At 38.9% G+C, this 24,564-nt stretch overlaps 3 protein-coding genes across 7 annotated transcripts in view; 2 read left to right on the plus strand and 1 right to left on the minus strand.

The window, feature by feature from the left end:
• LOC115719417 (transcription factor GTE6-like) overlaps positions 1-6,591 on the plus strand; it is a 34,495-nt gene extending 27,904 nt beyond the window's left edge. For 2 of the 4 annotated variants that reach the window (XM_061110210.1, XM_061110211.1), the window contains exon 10: positions 5,621-6,591. In XM_061110210.1, the coding sequence (XP_060966193.1) occupies positions 5,621-5,743 (123 nt within the window). In that variant the 3' untranslated portion in view covers positions 5,744-6,591. The remainder of the gene's footprint in view (positions 1-5,620) is intronic. The other 2 variants (XM_061110206.1, XM_061110207.1) reach the window with 2 other exon arrangements.
• Positions 6,592-7,612: 1,021 nt separating this feature from the next.
• On the plus strand, positions 7,613-18,152 carry LOC115719701 (transcription factor GTE6). Of its 2 annotated transcripts, none has more exons than XM_030648847.2 (10): positions 7,613-7,873; positions 7,940-8,094; positions 9,803-9,928; positions 10,088-10,303; positions 10,507-10,584; positions 15,436-15,660; positions 15,765-15,863; positions 16,035-16,093; positions 17,336-17,486; positions 17,591-18,152. In XM_030648847.2, exons 2-10 carry the CDS (start codon positions 8,035-8,037, stop codon positions 17,822-17,824), a joined length of 1,248 nt encoding a protein of 415 aa, XP_030504707.2. In that variant the 5' UTR covers positions 7,613-7,873; positions 7,940-8,034; the 3' UTR covers positions 17,825-18,152. The 2 variants fall into 2 exon arrangements, with proteins under 2 accessions (XP_030504707.2, XP_030504706.2); XM_030648846.2 differs by having other exon boundaries at positions 7,970-8,094.
• Positions 18,153-18,570: 418 nt separating this feature from the next.
• Positions 18,571-19,380, minus strand: LOC115720075 (uncharacterized). Its single transcript, XM_030649237.2, has one exon. The coding sequence runs from the start codon at positions 19,378-19,380 to the stop codon at positions 18,571-18,573; it is 810 nt and encodes a 269-aa protein (XP_030505097.2).
• Between the last annotated feature and the right edge of the window lie 5,184 nt (positions 19,381-24,564).

Raw genomic sequence — 24,564 nt, forward strand, 5'->3', positions numbered from 1 at the left:
AGCAAGCACCTCCGGTCTTTCTGGGAGGTCTAGTTGTGATGAAGGCCGAGCAGTGGCTAACGGTGATCACCAAAATTCTGAACTTTATGGGTGTCACTGGGAACGACAGAGTGGTGTGTGCCACCTTCCAGTTCCAGGAAGACGCTCTTGTCTGGTGGGACATGGTGTCTCAGATCCATGATGTCACTACTATAACCTGGGAAAGGTTCCAGGAACTCTTCAACGCCAAGTATTATAACGAGGCGGTCAGAAGCGCCAAGAGGAAAGAGTTCGCTCACTTGACCCAGCGAGAGAATATGAGCGTGACCGAGTATACTACTCAGTTCGACCGGTTGGCGAGGTTAGCCTCGGGAATAGTGCCAACCGATTTCAGCAAGAAAGAGAAGTACCTAGACGGGTTAAATGCGAAGATCAAACATGACTTGATGATCACCACTGACGACAAGACCACCTATGCTGAGATGGTGGAGAAGGCACTGCGAGCTGAGGGCGCAGTTGGGTGTATGTCGGAGTCAGCTAGTACTCCGGCGAGTGGCGGGGCTCCTACCCCTCCTGCATCAGGCTTTAGCAGGGGGAGTAGTGGTTCGGCCATGGACCAGAAGAGGAGAACATCCACTACATCCGGTGGCTCGAGTCAGAACAAGAGGTTCCGGGGGAACCAGAATAGAGGTAGTCGTTCTAGTGGTGCAGAGACCCGATTCTCCTATCCCGAGTGCCCCAGCTACAAAAGGCACCATCGGGGTGAATGCAAAGGTCAGGGATACTTTCACTGTGGCATGCCCGGACACTTCAAGAGGGATTGTCCCTAGCTCTGCTTAGAGGCACCGAGGGCTCCGGCGATACCCACTCCAGCTAGGGTGTTCGCCATCACTCAGGCTGATGCAGATGCCAGCCCCTTAGTTGTAACAGGTCAGCTTTCTGTTAATAACTCGTATTACTCAGTGCTGTTTGATTCTGGAGCTACACATTCTTATGTGGCAGCCAGAGTCTTTAGTAAATTGGATAGACCGCATGATAGATATGAATCAGGGTTTGGAATCCTATTACCTGGCGGAGTGTTAGTTATCTCCAAAAGGTGGATTAGGGCTATGCCGATCAGAATAGATGGTAGAGAATTAAGTGCTGACTTGATAGAGATGAGCTTAGTAGAGATCGATATTATTTTAAGAATGGATTTCCTATCTAAATATTCGGCTAGTATTGATTGCAAAAGGAAGATGGTGATCTTCCGACCGGAAAGTGAAGAACCTTTTGTATTTGTTGGTTCAGTTCGGGGATCTCGGATCCCGGTGATTTCGGCCATGTCAGCTAGAGAATTATTGCATGGTGGATGCTTAGGGTTTCTGGCCGTGGTGGTGGACACCACTCGGCCAGATACCATTCGGCCAGAGGACATCAAGGTGGTTCGGGAATTTTTAAATGTTTTTCCCGAAGAACTTCTAGGGTTACCACCTCAGCGGGAGATAGACTTCGTAATAGATTTGGCACCAGGAGTGGAACCGGTTTCCAAGGCTCCATATAGAATGGCTCCAGCTTAACTTAAGGAATTAAAGATTCAGCTCCAGCCTCCAGGGGTTGCTTGACATAGGGTTTATTCGGCCTAGTGTGTCACCCTGGGGAGCCCCGGTTTTATTCGTCAAGAAGAAAGATGGAACTATGAGGATGTGCATCGATTACAGAGAATTGAACAAGCTGACAGTGAAGAACAAATATCCATTACCTAGGATCGATGATTTGTTCGATCAGTTTCAGGGGAAGACGGTCTTTTCTAAGATTGATCTCCGTTCGGGTTATCATCAGTTGAAAATCCGAGAGGAGGACATTCCGAAGACGGCTTTCCGCACTAGGTATGGACATTATGAATTCCTGGTTATGTCGTTCGGACTAACCAATGCTCCTGCAGCATTCATGGATTTGATGAATAGAGTATTCAAGGATTTCCTCGATATCTGTGTGATTGTGTTTATCGACGACATCCTTGTGTACTCTCACTCAGATGAGGAGCATGAGTTACATCTTCAGATGGTACTGCAACGGCTTCGGGAACACAAGCTTTTTGCCAACTTCAAGAAATGCGAATTTTGGCTATCTCAGGTGTCCTTCTTAGGGCACATTGTGAGCAAAGATGGGATCAAGGTGGATCCCGGGAAGATCGAATCCGTCAGGGATTGGCCGAGACCGAAGACAGTGACAGAGATTAGAAGCTTCTTGGGTTTAGCTGGGTACTATCGTAGGTTCGTGGAAGGGTTTTCAAAAATTTCAATGCCCCTAACCGAACTTACAAAGAAGAGTCAGCGGTTTGTCTGGTCAGACAAGTGCGAAGCTAGTTTTCAGGAGCTGAAGCAGAGGTTGATTACCGCTCCAGTGCTAGCTTTGCCTTCAGACAATGAGAAGTTTGTAGTTTATTGTGATGCATCCAGACAGGGTCTGGGGTGTGTGTTGATGCAAGCCGATCGGGTCATCGCTTATGCCTCCCGTCAGTTAAAGGATTACGAACAGCGATACCCGACTCATGATCTAGAATTGGCCGCGGTGGTTTTAGCATTGAAAATTTGGCGGCATTACCTTTACGGAGAAAGGTGTGAAATCTATACCGACCATAAAAGTCTCAAGTATTTTTTTACTCAAAAAGATTTGAACATGAGACAGAGACGTTGGTTGGAACTAGTGAATGATTATGACTGCGATATTCTTTATCACCCTAGGAAGGCCAATGTAGTGGCTGATGCCCTGAGCAGGAAGGGTCCCGAGCAAGTAGCTAGCATGGTTCAGATCTCGCCTCAGCTAGCAGAGGATATGGTTAGATCCGGCATTGAGTTTGTGGTAGGTCAGCTTCACAACTTAACGCTGCAATCTGATCTGTTAGAAAGAATTAAAGCCGCTCAGATGACTGATCCAGAGTTAGTGAAGATCAGAGATGAGGTTTTGGCGGGACAAGCCAGGGACTTTTCAGTGTCAGACAACGGGATGCTTCTGTATAAAGCTAGGGTTTGTGTTCCGAATAGTGTGGAACTCAGGAATGAGATCTTTGAGGAGGCTCATTCTACCCCTTATTCTCTGCATCTCGGCACCACTAAGATGTACCAAGATCTTAAGCCGTACTTCTGGTGGAGCGGTATGAAGAAGAATTTGGTAGAATTCGTATCGAGGTGCCTCACTTGTCAGCAGATTAAGGCTGAACATCAGAGACCAGCAGGGTTGTTGCAACCTTTAACCCTTACCGGAATGGAAGTGGGAAGATATCACGATGGATTTCGTGGTCGGGTTACCTAGAACCACGGGTTTGTTTGATTCCATCTGAGTAGTGGTGGATCGATTCACGAAATCTGCTCATTTTCTGCCTGTTAGAACAACATTTACAGTGGATCAGTTGGCAGAATTGTATGTCAGAGAGATTGTAAGACTTCACGGGGTACCGAAGTCTATAGTTTCGGATAGGGATCCGAAGTTCACCTCCAAATTTTGGCAGAGTTTGCAACGAGCAATGGGTACAAAGCTGAAATTCAGTACAGCATTCCATCCTCAGACAGATGGACAGTCTGAAAGGACAATTCAGATATTGGAGGACATGTTACGAGCCTGTGTTATGGATTTTGAAGGCTCTTGGAATAAATATCTACCGTTGATAGAATTTTCTTACAACAACAGTTATCAGAGTACGATAGTGATGGCTCCCTATGAACTGTTATACAGTAGGAAGTGTAGATCTCCCATCCACTGGGATGAGACAGGGGAGAGAAAATACTTAGGTCCAGAGTCAGTGCAGCGGACCAATGAGGCAATAGAGAAGATAAAAGCTAGAATGCTTGCCTCACAGAGTAGACAAAAAAGTTATGCAGATCCGAAACGCAGAGATTTTGAGTTCCAAGTAGGGGACCATGTGTTTTTACGGGTATCTCCAATGAAGGGGATCAAACGTTTCGGGAAAAGAGGCAAGTTATGTCCTAGATTTACAGGACCTTTCGAGATTCTCGAGAAGATAGGTCAAGTGGCATACCGGTTAGCGTTGCCTCCAGCTTTATCAGCAGTTCACAACGTATTCCATGTCTCGATGTTGACAAAATACGTTTCAGATCCTTCTCATATACTCAGTTATGAGAGCCTAGAACTGCAGCCAGATATGACTTACGAAGAACAGCCAGTGCAGATCCTGGATAGAAAGGATAAAGTTCTTCGGAATAAGACCATAGCATTGGTCAAAGTTCTCTGGAGAAACAGCAAGGTGGAGGAAGCCACCTGGGAGCTAGAGTCAGATATGCGAGCTCAATATCCAGAGTTATTCAGGTTAGATTTCGGGAACGAAATTCTTTTAAGGGGGGAATAGTTGTAAAGACCGCTTAGTTTAATTTGAAAATTAGCAGTTAATCATGATTAATTATTAAAATTATTTATAGCTATTTAAATAATTATTTATACTGTTATTATTGAATTTTGAGATGCATTTTATGTAATTCAGTAGTTTTCATAAAGTTTGCATTTTCGGTGCCCGGTAACATGGAACTCGGTGTTTGGCTCAGTAAAATCACAACTTAGTATGTTAGTAGTTTGGGACGGTTTATTAGACATTGGGAATGTCGGGAATGGTCGGAAATTTAGAATTTCCCAAAATACCCCCCCTTTAGTGTTATTTATGAGATTTTAGTGTGAAGGGGCAAAATAGTCATTTTGTCCCATTGTTAGTTTGTCTTTTTGTGGCTTAATAATTGAAAAATATATGTTTAATTGGTTATTATTTTAGCTGAAGTTAAATGAGTTAAGTGGCATTTTATTTTTATTCAAATTTTTAAACTTAGAGAAAAATAGAAAATTTCAAAGCTCTCTTTTCCTCTCTCTCTCTCTCTCTCTCTCGGCTGGTAGGGTGTTTCTAGGGCTGGGATTTCTTAATTTTCAAGCTCTTTCTCCTTCAATCTAGTGTTCATCAAGCTTTGGAGCCTGTAATCCGCCGCGCAGATAGTTCCAGTCCGGTTGACCGGCACACCTGAATTCGGAATCCAGGTAAGATTAGTATAACAGTTTGCATATGTAGATTACATGTTTAGCGTGCATGTAGGAAGCCTGTTAGATTACATTAGATATGTATGTTGGCTTCGAACCATCCGACTGTGTCACGTCGGTACGAGTGGAGTATGACCGGCGGGCGGAGTATGACCGGTTCGACCGATTAGGCCGACAACGTCTCACGTCGGTACAGCCGAGTATTACCGACGGCGGAGTATGACCGGTTCGGCCGATTAGGCTGATACTTCGGTTGGTGGTTCCGTACTATTTGACGTATCACGTCGGTACAGTGAGTATGACCAGCAGCTGGAGTATGACCAGTTCGACCGATTAGGCTGATACTGTAACACGTCGGTACAGGCTGGAGTATGACCAGCAGCCGGAGTATGACCGGTTCAACCGATTAGGCTGTTACTTGTCAATAGTACCGTCCATATGAACGTTCATAACTCAGTACCGTGTTGGACACGGCAGTTAGGGGGACTCAGTATTGTGTTGGACACGGCAGTTAGGGTTATGGTCAGGGGTATGAGCGTCTGATCATGACTGGGAATTTATGTATGAGTATTATTATGCTTTTCTTACTGAGTCTGTCGACTCACAGTGCTATGTTTATGTGTAGGTAAGGGCAAGACTAGAGCTGATGGACCGTGAGCGAGCCGGTGAAGATTGTACATGTGGGGCGGTTAGGCCTGGAGCGTACGATCATCGGGACAGCGAGACTATTTTTGTAACTAGTCGCTAGGCGACAAACATTTTGTATAGACAGTTAACTTTTGTAAATGGTTTTGTAATCGAGATCCCGAGTATTTTGTATAAATATTTTACAAGTTTAATTAAAAAGCAAAAATTTTAATTAATCACGTTTTCCATAAATCTCGTTGATTAGCAACGAGCTGCACAGTATGTTTAAAAATCACGTAATACGCCTATGCTAGTTAGGGTGTTACAGGTTTGGTGACTGTCCACTACAATCTATGAATGGACTTCCTTTTGAATTTATTTATTTTTCAATTTTATTATACTAATTTTTTTTAGGAATTATTACATGAAAAATAAAAATTTACTTTTTATTTACAAAAATACCTTCATAAGATGTGGACAATATTTATACCTTTTATGTGCTTTCAATTACCAAAATACCTCTTACACTATCACTTACACAATCAGACGAAGGTTGCTGGGTGGTTGTCCGAAAGTTGCATCAGACGAAAGTTTCAATTAAACGAAGGTTGCTGGATGGTTGGCCGAAGGTTGCATTAGACGAAGGTTGCTGGTTGCATCAGACAAATGTTTCAATCCTTGGAAGCATGGATCGTGGGTGTTGTTGAAATTGTAATGCAACAGTTATATCTTTTGTGAGCCAACTAACATGCAACTTAATTGCAACTAAAAAATGTAAAATGTGAATGTGTATATGTAAGAAACTATTTGTTAGTATTTTTTTTGTCACTGATCGATAATTACTTGTACCTTAATAATAATATGTGGAGAAATAACTGTTAGCAAAATATTTATGCAACTGTTATGAAACATTAAAAATTAGAACAGTATATCCACGTACGTTACTCTATCTACATGTCTCATCATGATTTAATATGAACAAATTCACCATTAGAAATTTGAAAAACAACGAAAATATACCAAGATAAATATTTTACTATAGTATTGATGTAATGTTTTTTGGATTATACTTGAGTTGGATTGTTTGGGAACTCCAGTTCAACTTTTTGAGATCTGCATTTCATGGATCTGAAAATTGAAGTCAAAACATTAGTTTTATGCGAATTAAACTGGATTTCTAGTTGAATTTTAGTTTCGTAGTAGTTTTTCTGCACTTTTTTTTTCATGAATTCAAAACAGTCCATGATTTAATTGATTCAAGTCGTCTTCTCAGGTGAAGTCGCCAAAATTAATGGTGGTTCTCTTTTTGGTTAGATTTTCATTTCGGTTGCGTTGGGTTGCTGCGTGGTTGCCCGAAGGTTGCCCAAGAAGTATAGATCTTGGGTTGAAGGTATGTGTAAGAAGTATTTGTGTAATTTTTTTTTATTTAAACTGTATATTTATTTATTTAGGCAGCTGGAAATATTTTTGTAATATTGTTAGTTTTATTGGATAAAACTAAAAATAAATCCCATTTCTTTATAAAAAAAAAAAATTATGTTTGTTAAATTTGTTAATATATTTTTTAGGCTAATTAGTAATTTTTCCCCTCGAACTTTGACATGTACAAAATCGTGCCCTGTGAACTTTTTTGGCCGTTAGAAATTCCCGTGAACTATTGAGATTGTTAAATTTAAGGACTTTTGTCTAATTTCATTCAATTTTACTGTTTCAGTGATTGTTTATGTACTAAACCATGCTCCTCAGACTTTGATATCTACCAAATCATGCCCTCAAACTTTGATATGTATTAAACCATACCCCTTGAACTTTTATCCATGTTTTACTAAAATTAGACAAAAGTCTTTAAATTTAATAATCTTAATAGTTTGGGAAAATTTTTAACAGCCAAAAAAATTAAAAGAACACGATTTAGTACATGTGTTCGGGGAGAAAATTACTAATTAGTTATTTTTTTTATTATTAATTGTTTTACCCCAAGCGCGGAGCCCCAGATCCTACATTCTTTTCTCTCTCTTCGATCTCTCGCGCGACCTAGCAGAGAAAAAACAACAGCTGCTTCCCCTCGGCGGTTCCAGGCGGCGTCTCTTCACCTAAGCCCATCACAGTTCCTCTTCCACCATAGCTACATTATTATATCTTTTTCTCAAATTCACACAAATTTAAACCCTAAAATTCCCTGTCTTCTTCCACTCCCGGTGGGTGCTCTGGTCAACCACTTCGCCGGTTCTATACACTTCCGCGCTATCAGGTATCTTATATGGAAGTTTCTTTTCCGTTTCTACATATGTTTTGATTCAAATTTTTTGAAATGCAGTACTGAGTCTGAAAATGAAATCATTTATAGAAACGATGAAGTACTTTTGATTACTACTGAGAGCATAAGGCTGAGCGACATGGAGGAAGCCATTAATGTCGAGAAGCTTTGAGCCGAGTTTCTTAAAGTTTTTCGCAGCAGACGATCTACCGAAGGTAACTTCAAAATTCCCTGTAGACTCGATTTTTTTTTTTTATTTTATCTCAGTTGTTTTGTAACATTGCTTAGGCTCATATAGTTTTCTTTAAGTTTACTTCCATGATTATGTCTTAGGTATCATAACATTTCTCTTGGCTTAATAGCTATCTTGGTTAGATATTGGTTAAAAGTTTCTTGTACAATTTTAAGCTGTGATAGTGGAAAAAGCAGAGAGAAGTGATATTCCAAATCCCATGCTCTTTTCACTGGTTTTTCTTCAGCCTTAACAGTGTTCTAGTTCTTTAAGTTTAACTATATAGGTTATGGTTAATTAATTTGAGTAGTATAAAGAACTTTTAGTAGCACTCTCACTTCTCTCATTCATCAAGGGAAGGACAAAAGAAAAAGAAAAAAGTTATCGGAATTTAATTGCTTTAAAAAATTTATCCCAGTTGTTCAACATTACTAAGTTTTGCTAACTGGTATAATATCTCATTTATCAATGCTAATATAGCTATTTAGCTATAGTTTACTCTTTTATAAAGTGGAGTGTTTGAATGTTTGTTGGTAACAATCTTCTGCATCTGTTTAGTGCATGTCAACTAGTAGCAGTATACATGTTGGATGCATCTTACGTATTAAACTAAAAGTAGAGGTACACGTAGAGGATGTACACTGAATAGAAAAGAGAAGAAAGAGCTCGTACAATATTATTTATCATATCTGTTTGAGTTTTATAACATTTTGTTGTTTTAAAAAAGCACACAGAATTTGTACGAAAACCTTTCTTTGCCTCAATTTGTCTGTCACTCCTCATAACACTCCCCCACTCTTTCACTCTCTCTTGAATTATTTGTGTATTGTTAATTATTGTAATTTCACGACCTGTTTGATTCCCGAGAAAGCATTAGAAATGTGAGTCAGAGTTTTTTTATTTATACTTCTATTTTTGTTTTGAGACTCTTTACGCTCTTTGGCAATTTAATCTAAAAGAAGTTTGAATTTTAAGGCAACTAAACGACCTGTGGATGTAACATTTTGACCGAAAAAGTAAGTTAAGAAAATGTCCTATATTTAATTTGTGCTGCTCAATCTAGGTTGATTGAGTTTAAATTTGTATTCATTTTGGGAATGTAGGAACTCAAGTTACATATCAAGGTTCACGTTAGTTTAGTTGGTGGGTTTGTTTGATGGGCTATGTTTATTAGTTTGATTTTGACATATCATTTGAAATTTGAATTAAAAAAGAAATTCTTCATTTTTCAACTTATTTTCTTACTGTTAAATACCAGCTTGAGGGTAGTAGTGGACCTCTCATTACAACTTTTATAATTCCAACGGTGTTCAAATTATAGCTAATGTGGAATACCCAAATGCATTAGCTTCCTGAAGTGGGTTGCCATATCGATATGTTAGTTGCTCTCTCAATTAGCTGAGTTCTATACGTGGTTAGCTAAAAGGCAGGCATTTTTCTATGTTGAAAATATTGTTAAATTGGGTGATAAGACTGAGAGCATGATCTTTTAATTAATTGGGGCAGTTACACATTGTTAGTCATTGGGTTTAGTAGAAGATTGTGGGAATTTTTTTTTTTTTTTCCGGTCATGCTGTTGTACATTGCTTGTATGCTTGGGCCCATGTGTACAGTGACATTTGTCTTGTTGGCCTGTGTGATTTTGTTATATTGATTATTCAATAACTGTTAACTTTTGTGGAATTTGTCAGGCAAGCTCAATGGATGTACCTGTTTTAGATGTTTTAAATGTTCCAACAGTTAGTGGTTATAATAATGTGGAAGAAGTAGAGGGTTATCAGCATCTCGTAGATGAACTTTCACTGAAGATTGAGGAGGTAAGAATATCTGTTATGGCTTGGGAACTAATTCTACCTAGTTTTTCAAGTATTTGTTTTTCCTCAGTTATTATGCTATTTGGGCTGCTTCATTTTATATTCTAAATGGTTTTATAATATGTTTCTGAGATTGCCATTCCTATCCTGACTTACTTTCAGCTTGAGCAAAAAATGATTGAGGTAGAGCAGTTCAACTCTAGTACAAGTAAGAAGCAGCTAAAGGCATCTAAAGGCAGCTCAAATTCAAAAGATAAAGATAAGGAGAAACATATCCCAAGTCTTAAGAAGCAGCAGCAAGAGGCATCAAAAAGGGAAGCTGCTGCTGCAAAGAGAATGCATGACCTCATGCGCCAATTTGGAACTATTTTGAGCCAGGCAAGTTTCTCATTGATGGTGGTTTTATTTTCTTTTGATCTTATAGTGATGGTTATTTCCTTTGGGAGAGCTGTTATTCTAATTTTCTCTTTATAGCATCTTGGTATTGTAATCTTGTGTAATTTGTTTGTAATGGATGCTTAAAGCACAAATGTTGCATCAAGTTATTTTTCTAATGCACATTTATCTGACTTGACAACCAGATCACAAGACACAAATGGGCCTGGCCCTTTATGCAGCCTGTAGATGTTGAAGGTCTTGGTTTGCATGACTACTATGAGGTAAAGTTTATTGCTTCCTTCTTGAATCTCCAATGTAGTTTGCAGGTATAACATGTGTAGGAAATCAAGCTAGCAATTAGGTGTAAATTTACATTTAATGTATTTTTTCATTTAGTGTTCACATTGTATTATATATACCCTTTGTATATACTAAAAGAAATCATCAGAAATAAAAACAATTTTCTCTCATTTGCTTCATGGTATCAGAGCATTTGAAACTTCTCAAACTCCCTTCCTTAAAATTAGGGTTCTTAAAATTAGGGTTTGGAGGCTTTATCCTAGAAGATTAATTAAAAGTAGTTTTCTATTCTCACCTCCGACCCAGGGAGCTTGTCCCACCTCCGATCGGCAAAACCCAAAAGTCCGGCCTCCATCTGAGCTGCGCGTGGGCCCCACGCGCCACCTCCTTCCGTCGCGACCCTCTCCACGCGCCGGCGCGTGTACGCGCGTGGCAGTCTCCTGCGGTGTTTTTTCGGCATCGTCTCTCTCATATTTCTTGATCTCAGACTCTTCTCCAACTCCAGCGACGTTTTTTTCCGGCGTCCTCTCTCACTATTCGTCTCCTCTGGGGTTATATACTTGTGTTGTCTTGATGTCTTTCTCCATGGCAGAACAAATCCCTCATGACCCTTGGATTGTGGATTCTGGTGCTTCTGACCATATGACAGGTGATAGATCTCTATTTTCTTTTCTAAGTAAGTGCTCTCATGAAAGGACTGTTCGCATAGCTGATGGTTCGACTTCTAGAATTGATGGAATTGGAACTATAACAATCTCACCAAGTCTTGTCTTAAATTCTGTCCTTTACGTTCCAAAACTTGATTGCAATTTACTTTCTGTAAGCAAATTGAGTAGTGATCTTAATTGTGAAGTTAAGTTTGCTGCTAAGTTTTGTGTTTTTCAGGATGTGGAATCGGGGAAGATGATTGGCTATGCTGAGTTCAGTAAGGGCTTGTATCTGCTAAAAATCGAGAACCCCATGTTTAATCATGGAAATCGTTGTTGTTTCTCCCAAGGTCAATCTCTTTCTTCAGTAAATCAATCCAATAAAATCAATACTATCATGTTATGGCATTACCGTCTAGGTCATCCAAATTTTGTATATCTTAAACACTTGTTCCCATCCCTATTTGTCAATGTAAATCCTCAGTCTCTCAAGTGTGATATTTGTCAATTTCTAAAGCAACTCTCGCAACTCTTTCATTCCAAGACCTTATCAACCCTCTCACCCATTCTCACTCATTCATGGTGATATATGGGGACCATCCAAAATTCAAAATATCAGTGGAGCACATTGGTTTTTATTACTTGTTGATGATCACAGCCGCCTAAGTTGGACATTCCTCATGAAAGAAAAATCTGAAACAAGTCATATTTTTCAAAATTTTCACAAAATGGTCCAAACTCAATTCCAAACAAACATCCAAGTGTTAAAAACCGACAATGCTCGTGATTTCTTCAATTCTGTACTTGGATCATATTTGCAATCCAATGGGATTGTTCATCAAAGTTCTTGCGTAGACACACCACAACAAAATGGTGTGGCTGAACGCAAAAATCGTCATTTACTAGAGGTAGCCCGATCTTTACTTTTTTCATCCCATGTTCCAAAAAGATTTTGGGGTGAAGCAGTTCTCACAGCTACCTATCTCATAAATAGAATGCCATCACGTGTATTAAAATTCAAAACTCCGTTGCAAATCTTCCTAAAAGCATATCCCCACTCACATCTTGTGTCTCAGATTCCCTTACGTGTCTTTGGTTGTGTTGCATTTGTCCATGTTCACTCCTCACATCGTAGCAAACTTGATGCTCGAGCCACGAAATGTATCCTTCTTGGCTATTCATCTAATAAAAAGGGATATAAATGCTACTGTCCTGTTTCACAAAAAGTGTTCAACTCCATGGATGTTACTTTCTTTGAGGAACAGTCTTATTATCCCAAATTTGCAGTTCAGGGGGAGAATCATAATCAAGAACTACAAAATTGGGACTTTGTTTCACTCATTGATCCTCATTCTTCTTTTGACAACACCCTTGCTCCAAAAACTACTCATCCTCCTGTTTCACTCAATGATCCTCATTCTTACGACAACACCATTGCTTGAACACTCATCATCCAAGTACGTACTCATACTCCAAACTATTCGGTCAAATCACATGAGCCAAGAAATCCTCATCCCGGCTCCTTCCTTAAGTCTTATTCCTATCAACGAGGGCAGAGCTCAACCATTCGGCCAATTCACATGAGCCAAAAACTCCTTGTCCACATCCCAAACAAAGAAATCGGGTTTACTCAAGGAAAAAGAAAAATCTTGCCCACATTGAACAAGCTACCACTCAAACTCGGCAAAGTCATGAATATAATCGATTCCATTCATTCTTGAACAAACACGGGGAAGATGCTAGAGTTGAACCTGTTGTGGAAGAAGATGTGTTTGACGATCTAAGCATTCCCATTGCTCTCAGGAAAGGTGTTCGCTCTTGCACTCAACATCCCATTCACAACTATTTGAGTTACTCAAGCTTATCTCCTACCTATAGAGCTTTTATCACCACTCTGGATCAAGTTCAGATTCCAAATTCGGTTCAGGAAGCTCTACAGGATCCCAATTGGAATGCTGCCACAATGGAGGAAATAAAAGCACTTGAAAAGAATAAAACATGGATTATCACGGATACGCAAATGGCAAACGCACGGTTGGTTGTAAATGGATATTCTTGGTCGAGTATAAAGTCGATGGGAGTATTGAAAGATTCAAAGCCCGATTAGTGGCTAAAGGATTCACCCTTGATCGTATGGTATTGATTACCGAGAGACATTTGCTCTGTTGCTAAGTTGAACACCATCAGGGATTGTTGTCTATTCTTGCCAACAATGAATGGCCTTTATTCCGGCTTGACGTAAAAAATGCGTTTTCTTAACGGCGACCTTGTGGAAGAAGTATACATGGACATTCCTCCGAGGATTTGAGGGCCAGGATTCTCGAAAGAAAAAGTGTGCAAGGCTGAAAAAAAATCTCTCTACGGCCTCGAGCAATCCCCTCGAGCCTGGTTTGACAGGTTTACAAAAGTGTTGAAAGGAGATGGTTACACCCAATGCCAATCAGATCATACTTTGTTTATAAAACACTCAGTTGGTGGAAATTTAACAGCATTGATTGTTTATGTCGATGATATTGTGGTAACAGGTAATTTCGTGGAAGAAATTTCTCATCTCAAGCAGCTTCTCTCCAGCGAATTTGAGATTAAAGATCTAGGCCAATTAAGATACTTTCTGGGGATGGAAGTTGCAAGATCCAGCCAAGGTATCTCAGTCACTCAACGGAAATATGTCATTGATCTCTTACGGGAAAACGGGGATGATCGGATGCAAGCGAGTGAAACTCCGATGGACCACAATACCAAACTTGAAGTACGGACGGACGGAACAAAAGTTGGCCAGGAAGATATCGGCGTCTTGTGGGAAAGCTAATATACCTAACTCACACTCGGCACGACATAAGCTTATTTCGGCGTGAGTGTTGTTAGCCAATTTCTCAATAATCCCTTTGAGGAACACATGGATGCGATCTACCGGATTCTTAGGTACCTCGAGGGAACACCGGAAAAGGGTTAATGTTCGGGAAAACTCTCGGCAAAAATCTTCAAATATACACGGATGCGATTGGGCTGGTTCTCTCAACGATCGAAGATCCATTCGATGTCTTGCTCCTATGTTTGGGGAAATCTCGTATCTTGGCGAAGCAAGAAGCAACAAGTGGTAGCTCGCAGCAGTGCAGAAGCAGAATTTCGTGCCTTAGCACATGGAATTTGTGAAGGAATGTGGCTGAAACGTCTTCTTGATGAACTCAGAATCAAACTTGAAGGCCCAATAGACGTTCTCTGTGACAATCAATCAGCCATAGCAATAGCAAAGAATCCAGTTCATCATGATAGGACCAAACATGTTGAAATTGATCGTCACTTCATCAGTGAAAAGATTGAAAACAAGATCATCACCTTGAAGCATATTCCCTCGAGACAACAAGCTGCTGATATCTTAACCAAAGCTCTCCATCGTCCTAATTTTAGGGAACTAAGTTCAAAATTAGGAATGTTTAGTATATATCTAGCTTGAGGGGGAGTGTAGGAAATCAAGCTAGCAATTAGGTGTAAATTTACATTTAATGTATTTTTTCATTTAGTGTTCACATTGTATTATATATACCCTTTGTATATACTAAAAGAAATCATCAGAAATAAAAACAATTTTCTCTCATTTGCTTCAACATGAATATGAGAGAGTCATATGCACAAACATGTGTAGCATGGGCTTGCACATTTTATACTTGTGAAAAACGAGGAGTATGCACAAACATGTGTAGCATGGGCTTGCACATTTTACATATGTATGTAACAATTTGTGAAGTTTAAGCTTAAATATATTTTCTCTGCCTTTTATGGTTTCAACTGGATGTCATGGGAAATATGTACATTATAAAGTATTCAACTGTTGATTGCATGATAAGTACAGGCGGTGTAACATGTTCTCTAGACTAGGTGTGAGATAAATATTACTTGCTAGGCGTTTGTGTTTGGAGTTCTTGACACAAGATTTATTTCACAGGTCTAGTGGCACTCTTTGTAATTTTTTTTAAATATATATTTATAAATTATGGCTCACTGTTAATGTATTTAGCCTTATTGAGGATGTATTGAGATTATAATAGCTAGTTAGAATTCTTCTCCTGCATAGTTAACTTTTGTAATTAAATGCTCTTTTCTTGACTTTAGCAAGAAAATCCTTGATTGCATTATGCTATTGTCTCAGATTTCTTCTTAATATCTTATTGAATTTTCAATTAATAGGTTATTGACAAGCCAATGGATTTTAATACAATAAAAAACCAAATGGAGGCTAACGATGGCACTGGATATAAAAATGTTCGACAAATTTGTGGTGATGTAAGGTTGGTTTTCAAAAATGCTATGAAATATAATGAAGAGAGAAGTAACGTTCATGTTATGGCCAAAACTTTGCTGAAAAAGTTTGAGGAGAAGTGGCTGCAATTTCTGCCTAAGGTTATAGAAGAGGTATTTGCTTGTTTGATCCACTCATTTATTAGTTGTTTGTTTTTATGGACATGGGCACTTGTTGAATACTTCACCACTAAACTTCTAGAGCAACATGCTTACAGGAAAAAAGACGAGAGGAGGAGGAAGCAGAAGCGCAGATGAACATTCAGCTTGTTTATGAGGCGGCTCATAACAAAATGGCTAGAGATATAAACAATGAGGTGTGTCATAGTTAAAAGGGATAAATCACTTCTAAATAATTATGATTTACTTTCAAGCAATTTGAAAATGATTTTGCAAGTGTCATATATTTCCGCTTTAAGATATTTTTATACTTTAAGAGAAGTATGATGGTTGAACTTTGTAGCTATATCATGATGCACTTATTTCAGCTGCACGAGCTTGATCTGCATTTGGAAGAACTTCGAGAAATGGTTGTTCAAAAGTGCAGGTTTGATTTATACTTTAAATTATGTATATTTTGATAGTTAAATCCACTATATTGCCCCAATAAAAACAAAGCTGTAATGACAGATCTATTCCTATATCTGGTGTAAAATGAATTTATCTTTGTGTGTGCATTGCATTGAATTTTCCAACACAACCATCTCAAAATATAAAAAATGAATAGTGAGGAAATTAAGGTGATGATGGCTTACTTATCATATACTAAGCCCTTGTTTGAATTTGGATTTTACCAAAGAAAATTTCATAAAGGAAATAATAGGGAAAGAGAGAAGAAAATCTACAAATTTTATAAAAAGACCTAATATTTATATATATATTGTACATATTTGTAATTATTCTAAATTTCATAAAATTGTACTACTTATTTAAGTTTTAATTTTTTAGAAAAAGAATTTTAGTTTATTATTTTTTATTTGAACAATAGAATTTATAATTTATTTTACTCAATCACAATATTAGAAAATAGATTCTTATAGATTTGTTTTTATTTTTACCTCTTAAAGTCCAAAGTCCAAACAAGACCTAGAGGGATTTGATCCCGTCCCCCAACAAATTATGGAAGTTAGGAAAATGTATTAAAATGTGGTAATACATTTTCACCTTAACAAACTATTCATTCTACAGACACTACTAACCATTATTTTATTTATTTATTTTCCATTCTGTAATTTCCCTTCCTCTAGTGCAAAATAATATATTGACAATTTCATTCATGATTCTCATGTGTGATCAAATTCCATTTAACTATCCAAATTCTATTTGGTATTGGGTGTGCATGAGAGTAGAATGTTTGACAGAGTTGGGTGGGAGATTTACAATCTTACCTTGCCTCTATGAACCAGCAGGAGCCAGGAATTTGTTAATTCACAACTTTGAACTGTTTCTACAGTATGCCTGATATGTGTGCGAACTTTTTAAGGATGTAAATTTTTCTTGACACTGTTAGAACTTAGAAGTTTTGAGTTTGTATGGCTTATAGTACCACCTACTATGAACATTTATTTTAACATGATGATGGTGGCTTATAGTAGTATGTCTCATCTTCGGATATTCATTTTGCAGTGTGCCCTTGCATTCTGCACACTCTTGTGTGTATAATACCCAATTCCTGGTAACTTTACCATCAGGATGTCGGGAACATTGCTTGTATAACTGAAAATACACGAGTTTGTTTGCACATATTATTGATGGTTATGAATCTAATTATCTTAAACCATGGATGTAGAAAAATTTCAGTAGAAGAGAAAAGAAAGCTCGGGGCATCTCTCACCAAATTGTCTCCTGAAGATCTCAGCAAGGCACTGGAGATTGTTGCTCAAAATAATCCTGGGTTCCAAGCTACTGCTGAAGAGGTGGACCTTGACATTGATGCTCAGGTGGTCATTTTCATTTCACATTTAATTGCCCATTTTGGTTATATTGTGTCCAATGCATCATGCTGATATCAAAATGGTTAATGCCTATTTTATTCCGTTTGCAGACTGAATCCACTTTGTGGAGGCTAAAGTTTTTTGTAAAGGATGCTCTAGAAATTCAAGGCAAGAGTTCCTGCTCAGCAAGTCTGGGTGGCAACAACAACAGCATGGGCAATGCTAACAATAACAACAACGACAACGACATCAACATCAACAATAACAACATAAAGCGGAAAAGAGAGATTTCTAATGCTATTGCCAAAGCTGTCAAGAGAAACAGCAAGAAGCCCGCTTCTTGATTGCACAACACAATAAGACAGATTTCTTCGCAATTGGTGTCGTAAATTCTATTGCCATAAGTTTTGCCAATTTGACTGACCATTTTTTCACTGTAGTGTACAGACCAATGTGAAATTTTCCACATCCTTGGTATGTAAGGTAAGCTGTAACTTAGTTTTAGAGTTGTATTAGATCTAGGTTATGAAGTTTTTTTTCTTCCTCACCTAAGCAAAGCTTTGCTTTCTTTATTTTTTTTTTGAAAAAAAAAATATATTTATATATAGCAAATTAGCTGTTTGTAATAAATTAATGGGACAGTTTTGACAGGAAGTATGGTTTGTTCTTTCATTACATGTTTTCATTTTTATACAACGCTGAAGATACGGCATCACATATTTCACATGTTTTTTTTTTTGTTGATTTAATGGTGCCAAAAGAGCAAACCAGAGTAAAAACCATACAACGACAGGAAATAGAAAAGGCCGAAGCCCTGGAAACCAACAGGGCAAACAGAACAAAGGAGACCATAACAAGTAAAAAACACTAAAACAGGAAACTAAAAAACGGAAAGACAAAGTATCCGAACCAAATCAGGCATCCACTTCCAAGTGGAGTGGGAAACTGTCAAAATTGGACAAGTCGATTCTTCCAAACTGCTTTGATCGACATGCCCATTGGGCCACATCATGGGTCACACCGTTGTGAATTCTTGGGATCCAACTGATCTCCTAGAGATCAAGTTTCTTCATGAGAACATGGAACTTTTTTATGAGGTCCTGAATGTTATGATTGAAGCCTGAGATATCTGTCCTTTTGCAGTCGATTGCGTTGATTGAACCCGTTGAGTCGCTTTGGAAGATGACATACTCGTGATTACCCCATTTTCATTTCTGAAAATGGCTGCACCAGCCCCTCGATTTTGCCCAATGACGACATCAGTATTGCACAGGCTCCACCCCTCAGGGGGAGGGAGCCACTTGAGCATAGTAGAATCAGGGTGGGAGTGATCCTTAGAGTTTTCCAGCAGACGACTATTGACTTGAGAAATTATCACCTTGATTGGAGTGGATTTCCTTTGGTGAATAATAGAGTTTCTTTTCTTCCAAACTTTTTCAAAGATAATGGCCGCACATCCTAAGAACGCGTGAAAGCTAAGATCTTTTGGTCTTCTATTGCCCGCTTTGAACCACATCAACCAATTATCCCAATCCTCGATATTTATCTCGCTGGTTTGAATTTGCCAAGAACAACCAAACCACACAGCTCTAGCGAAGTGACACTCCCAAAACATGTGAAAGGAATTTTCGATGGTCATAGAGTAGAAAGGACATCCCGGGTCTCTAATATCAAAGAATGTTAGAAGTTTACCCCTTGTGAGTAGGCTATTGGATAAAATCTTCCACCATAGCATCTTTAATCTGCTGTGAATTCTTGCTCCCCATATGCTTCTCCATTTTTCATTGGCCCCTGCATTGGTCTTCAGATTTTTTATGGTTTTGTAGGCCGATTTGATGGTGAATTTTCCACTCGGTTCCGGGAGCCAAAGCCAAGAGTCCTCAACATGTCGATCGAACATTGTGATATTAAGGATTTGTCTCGCATCCTTGTGGTGGAACCATTGTTGGACAAGGCTCACGTTCCATTGATTATCTTGAATGAAGTTTTTAACCAACATATTTCACATGTTGGCGGGGTTAAACTTGTTACATTTTTTTTAGTACCCAACACGCTGCTACACCACTACGAGGTTGACATCCTACATTTTGTGGCGATGTTTAATGGGTAATAGTAGAAAAAATTAAGTTTTTATGTTTAATTTTTCTATTTAATTAGAAAAATCTCTATGGATTGAGATTGTTCCATTGGTTGAAAAATAATTTCGGCAAAGAAATGATAAAATAAAGTTAAATTTAATTTAAATATTTTTCATATAAACATACCTTTAATAAATATACTGTAAAAAAAGTATTTTTTTATATTTTTTTTAATTAAGTAGTTAAATTGAATATATAAATTTAAATTTCTCTTTTGTTTAGGGGTGTTTATCCAATCAAATTTATACTATTACTCATTATAAGCAAGAGTCTATGTTAATAGTTAATTCAAGTAAAATAATAATTGAAAGAATTTAACTATAAAAAATCTAATATATTTATATATAGGTGCACTCTTAATGGGTATTATCCATTCATAGATAGTATTATAAAATTTTAAGTTTTATGCTTAATTTTTTTATCTAATTAAGAAAAATCTGAATACCTATTAAAAAAATGTTCTATATATAAATATAACTGTATTTTTAATATAAGGAAAAGAGCCATGATGTTAACAAAAGTATAATCTTTCGAAGTACAATTCTTATTATGTATTGTGCCCTTTTTTGGGTCTGTGGAAGTTATGGATTTTTAACTGTTTTCTCTTTTTAACTGTTTTTCCTTTTTCAAAAATCCTTTGAAGATAACTGCTCCCACCTTCCTTGCTCTTCTTGCCCTTCGCCGGCGTCCTCCTTCTCTGTCACTATCCCACCACTTCCTTCACTCCCATGCACTCTGTTATGGACAACATCAACTCTGCTCTTTCTCTCACTGATGAGGAAAGTTCTATTCTCACATTGCCTGACGTTGCTACTCTAGGCTCAGCAACATCGCAGCCTGTTTTTGCTCTTTTAGCAAGGGTCTTAACCACACAGAATGTCTATAAACCGGGCTGCATAGATCAAATGTCGGGGCACTGGCAGGGACGATACCCCGTCACGATCACTGAATATAAAAATGAAGAAGGTCTCTTTCATATTCGCTTTGCCTGTGAGGGTGATAAACAACGAGTTCTCAACAAAGAACTATGGCACTTTCAAAACCACTTGATTATCCTTTTGGGGTCAGATGTTCTGCAAAATGTCACAGTGGAAAATATGGTTCATACTCCTTTTTGGGTGCAAATATGTCGCTTACCTTTCCTAAGTAAGTCACGGTTCCTTGCTGAAGCACTAGGGAATATCATTGGAGAATTTTTAGAAGTTCATGATGATTCTACTAATGAGGGATGGGGTCCTTTCCTGCAGATCCGAGTCAAACTTCTAGTCACTAAACCACTTATGAGAGGCCAAATGATCAAACTTCCAAAAGTTAAGGATGAATTTTGGGTCGACTTTCGATATGAGCAGCTGCCTGAATTTTGTTTCGAATGTGGCTGTCTTGGCCATCCTTTTGAACGATGTGTGGCATTCATGGAACGAATGGACAACGGTAATGATGATGATTTTCAGTACGGGCCATGGATGAAAGGGTCAAAGCTTCCAACAAATGGTTATGACAGATATCGTACAGACTTTTCCAAAGCCAATGCTTGGCCACTTCTCACTCGGTTGGCTAGAAACTCCATTTCACCCTCACTACCGACAACTCGAACCCGTGGCCAACCTCAGCCAAGAATTCTTCTTCATGGGGAGTCTTCATCCTCACCTTTTTCTCTAGACTCACGTTCATCTCACCCCACTTCCCACCATGACCAAACTGTGTCATCACCAACAAACACCTTATTACACTCATCTGGTTCGGGATGCCATGTTACTAGATAAATGAATTCCATCCTTCACCTAAGCAGTCCCCATCCTACCCTCATACTCATGCTTCAACCCAATCATCCATTGCCTCTACTGCTCCTATGATCTCCACTCCAACTACTCAATCAATCAACCAAACAATTCCTTCCTCTACACAAACACAACAAATCAACCCCTCCCTATCTACAACAGATCTCTCCAATATATATATGCCTAATATTGATTACAATTCCTTTCCACATTTTTCTTCCGCCAATGTCTTTGCTACCTACCCACCAACACACTCCTTTCACTCAACTTCACCAGTCATTTCCCAACTCCACTCTCATATCTCCACCACACCAGCCTACACCACTACAACCCCAAATGTCACGACCTCTCTTGGCCAAGAAAATATCTCGCCAAATTGCATTCCGAAGCGACCAAATGAGACTATGTCTGTTAGGAAAATGCTCAAACGAAGCCGATTTCTGAATGGTTCGTCATCAACTGCTCTAGGAGGTGATGACTTTGTGACTGATGTTTCTGCAAATGCGGATTCTACAACCACCTTTACTTCAACAACGGAGGTTGCTATGCAACCATGCCCATCTCCATGAAAATCTTAAGTTGGAATGCTCGGAGTTTGGAGAACCCGAACGCATTCAGACATTTACGATTTCTTGTTCAACAACAATCGCCCCATGTTTTGTTTCTTATGGAGACAAAACTCGGTTCTAATTCGGCTACTCGATTTCGTAATAGTCTTCATTTTTTGAATGGTTTAGAGGCCCCAAGAGTTGGATTGAGTGGCGGTTTAATGTTATTATGGAAAGATAATGTCAGTGTCAAGCTCTCCCATTTTGGAGACACTTTTTTTGATTGTTCTTTGGCTTTCGAAGATGGCCCTTCTTTCCACGTCACGACTTTTTACGGCGCCCATGCTACTCATGACAGAGTAGCTTCTTAGACCCTCTTGAGGAGGCTTGCTGATAATTCTCCTCACCAGCCATGGCTTGTAATTGGTGACTTCAACGAGATTCTATCTAATGCTGATAAAGAAGGAGGCCCACTGCGAAATGAACGCTTGATGAATGACTTCCGTGCTTGTCTTGACCATTGCAATTTAAATGACACACCATATGAGGGTGATTCTTTCACCTGGATTAAAAACCGCACTGCTGCCACAACCTTAAAAGAATGCCTCGACTGGTGTTTTATTAATAATCTATGGGACAATGTGTTTGGGGTACCAAGAGTTTCTCATTTGGACTATTTTCACTCTGATCACAGAGCTATTACTGCTGTGATTGCAGCTCATGATGAACTAGTGCAGTATCCCAAAAGAAGAAGTCGTTTCCGCTTTGAAAAGCTTTGGTTAGCTGATGCTGAAAGTAGGGACATAATCTCTCACTGCTGGTTAGACCAATTTTCCCATAATCCTATTAATAATGTGCTTAATAATCTTGAAGGTTGTGCCACTAACTTGCAAAAATGGCACATTGGGAAGTATGGCCGTATGAAGAAAAGGGTTGCTGAAGCTCAAACCCGTGTCAATGAACTCAACAATACCTTGGTTCGATCAAACAACATCATGGAAGAACTCAAAACCTCTGAATCAATACTTGATGATTTATTAGAACAAGAGGAGATATATTGGCAACAACAATCCCGGGTGGAATGGATGAGTTCAGGAGACCGTAACAAAAAATTCTTTCACACGAAAGCTTCAGCTCGGCAATCTAATAACAAAATAAAATTTCTAATTAATGATGTTGGCCTCAAAGTGCACTCACGTTCAGATTTGGTCTCTGTAATTGAAGAGTATTTTCAGAATATCTTTCAAGCTTCTCCAACGGATGATGCTACAACGTCCTCTGCTCTTGAAACAATCCCTGTCATGGTCACTACTGATATGAACTACGGTCTCACTCAGCCTTTTACTAGAGCGGAGGTTGATGAAGCGCTGAAAAGTATGAGTCCGGATAAAAGCCCTGGAATTGACGGTATGTCCGCCATGTTTAACCAAAAACATTGGGATTTAGTGGGGGATTTAGTCTCCAAGGCAGTGCTGGGAGTACTCAATGATGGAGCTGACCCAACTCCCTTGAACCGTACCATTATCACCTTGATTCCCAAAAATAAAAAGCCACAGAACATGAAAGATTACCGACCGATTACCCTTTCCATTGTCATTTCAAAGCTCATTACCAAGGTTCTTGTTGCAAGATTTAAAGTTGTTCTCCCACATATCATTTCAGAAACTCAAAGTGCCTTCTTGCCAAATCGCCTCATCACTGACAATATTTTAGTGGCTTTCGAGCTTGTCCATGCCATTAAGAATAGAACAGCGGGAAGGAAACAGATTGTCTCTCTTAAGTTGGACATGAGTAAGGCTTTTGACCGAGTAGAATGGAGCTTTATTCAAGAAGTTATGAGGAAAATGGGCTTTGCTGAACAATGGATCAACCTTATCATGACTTGTCTCTCAACAAATACTTTCTCTTTTAATGTCAATGGTGAAGTCTCTGGATCCTTGACCCCAACTCGCGGTTTACGCCAAGGCTGCCCTTTGTCTCCATATCTGTTCCTCATCTGCTCCGAGGGCCTATCAAGATTGTTACAATTTGAGGAAGATGAAGGACGATTGACTGGGCTTAAGCTGACTAGAAACGCTGCACCGATTTCTCACTTGCTTTTTGCTGATGACAGTCTCCTTTTCTGTCATGCCAATGAAAGTTCATGTCTTACTATAAAGAAAGTCTTGGACATCTATCACCGTGCCTCAGGCCAACTTATAAACCATGATAAGTCGGTAATGTCTTTTTCTCCAAACACCACCTTGGCATCACAAATTCTTTTTCACAGACATCTCTCCATGCCCATCTGTGAATGCCATGAAAAATATTTGGGTCTACCATCATACACTGGCCGTGACAAGCAACACCTGTTTAGTGACATTAAAGAGAAGATTTGGCGCCTTTTGCACAATCAGAATGAGAAAATCTTTTCAGCTGGGGGGCGTGAAGTGCTTCTTAAAGCTGTGGTTTAGGCTATTCCAACATATGTTATGAGTTGTTTTCGACTTCCAGTCTATGTCGGTAACCAGCTAGAATCTATGATGGCTAACTTCTGGTGGGGATCGAATGAAAATGGATCGAAAATACATTGGAGAGCATGGCACTTACTGTGTAAATCTAAAATAGATGGTGGGATGAG

This window comes from Cannabis sativa, chromosome 2, assembly GCF_029168945.1.
Source record: "Cannabis sativa cultivar Pink pepper isolate KNU-18-1 chromosome 2, ASM2916894v1, whole genome shotgun sequence".
In the NCBI taxonomy this organism is placed as follows: Eukaryota; Viridiplantae; Streptophyta; class Magnoliopsida; order Rosales; family Cannabaceae; genus Cannabis; species Cannabis sativa.

Bases quoted from the DNA above. Each gene is read 5' to 3' on its own strand.
- LOC115720075 (XM_030649237.2), bottom strand. From the start codon at position 19,380: ATGTTCGATCGACATGTTGAGGACTCTTGGCTTTGGCTCCCGGAACCG.
- LOC115719701 (XM_030648847.2), top strand. From the start codon at position 8,035: ATGTCGAGAAGCTTTGAGCCGAGTTTCTTAAAGTTTTTCGCAGCAGAC. The intron at 9,929-10,087 runs GTAAGAATATCT...ACTTACTTTCAG, and splicing joins TTTCACTGAAGATTGAGGAG to CTTGAGCAAAAAATGATTGA. The intron at 15,661-15,764 runs GTATTTGCTTGT...ACATGCTTACAG, and splicing joins TGCCTAAGGTTATAGAAGAG to GAAAAAAGACGAGAGGAGGA.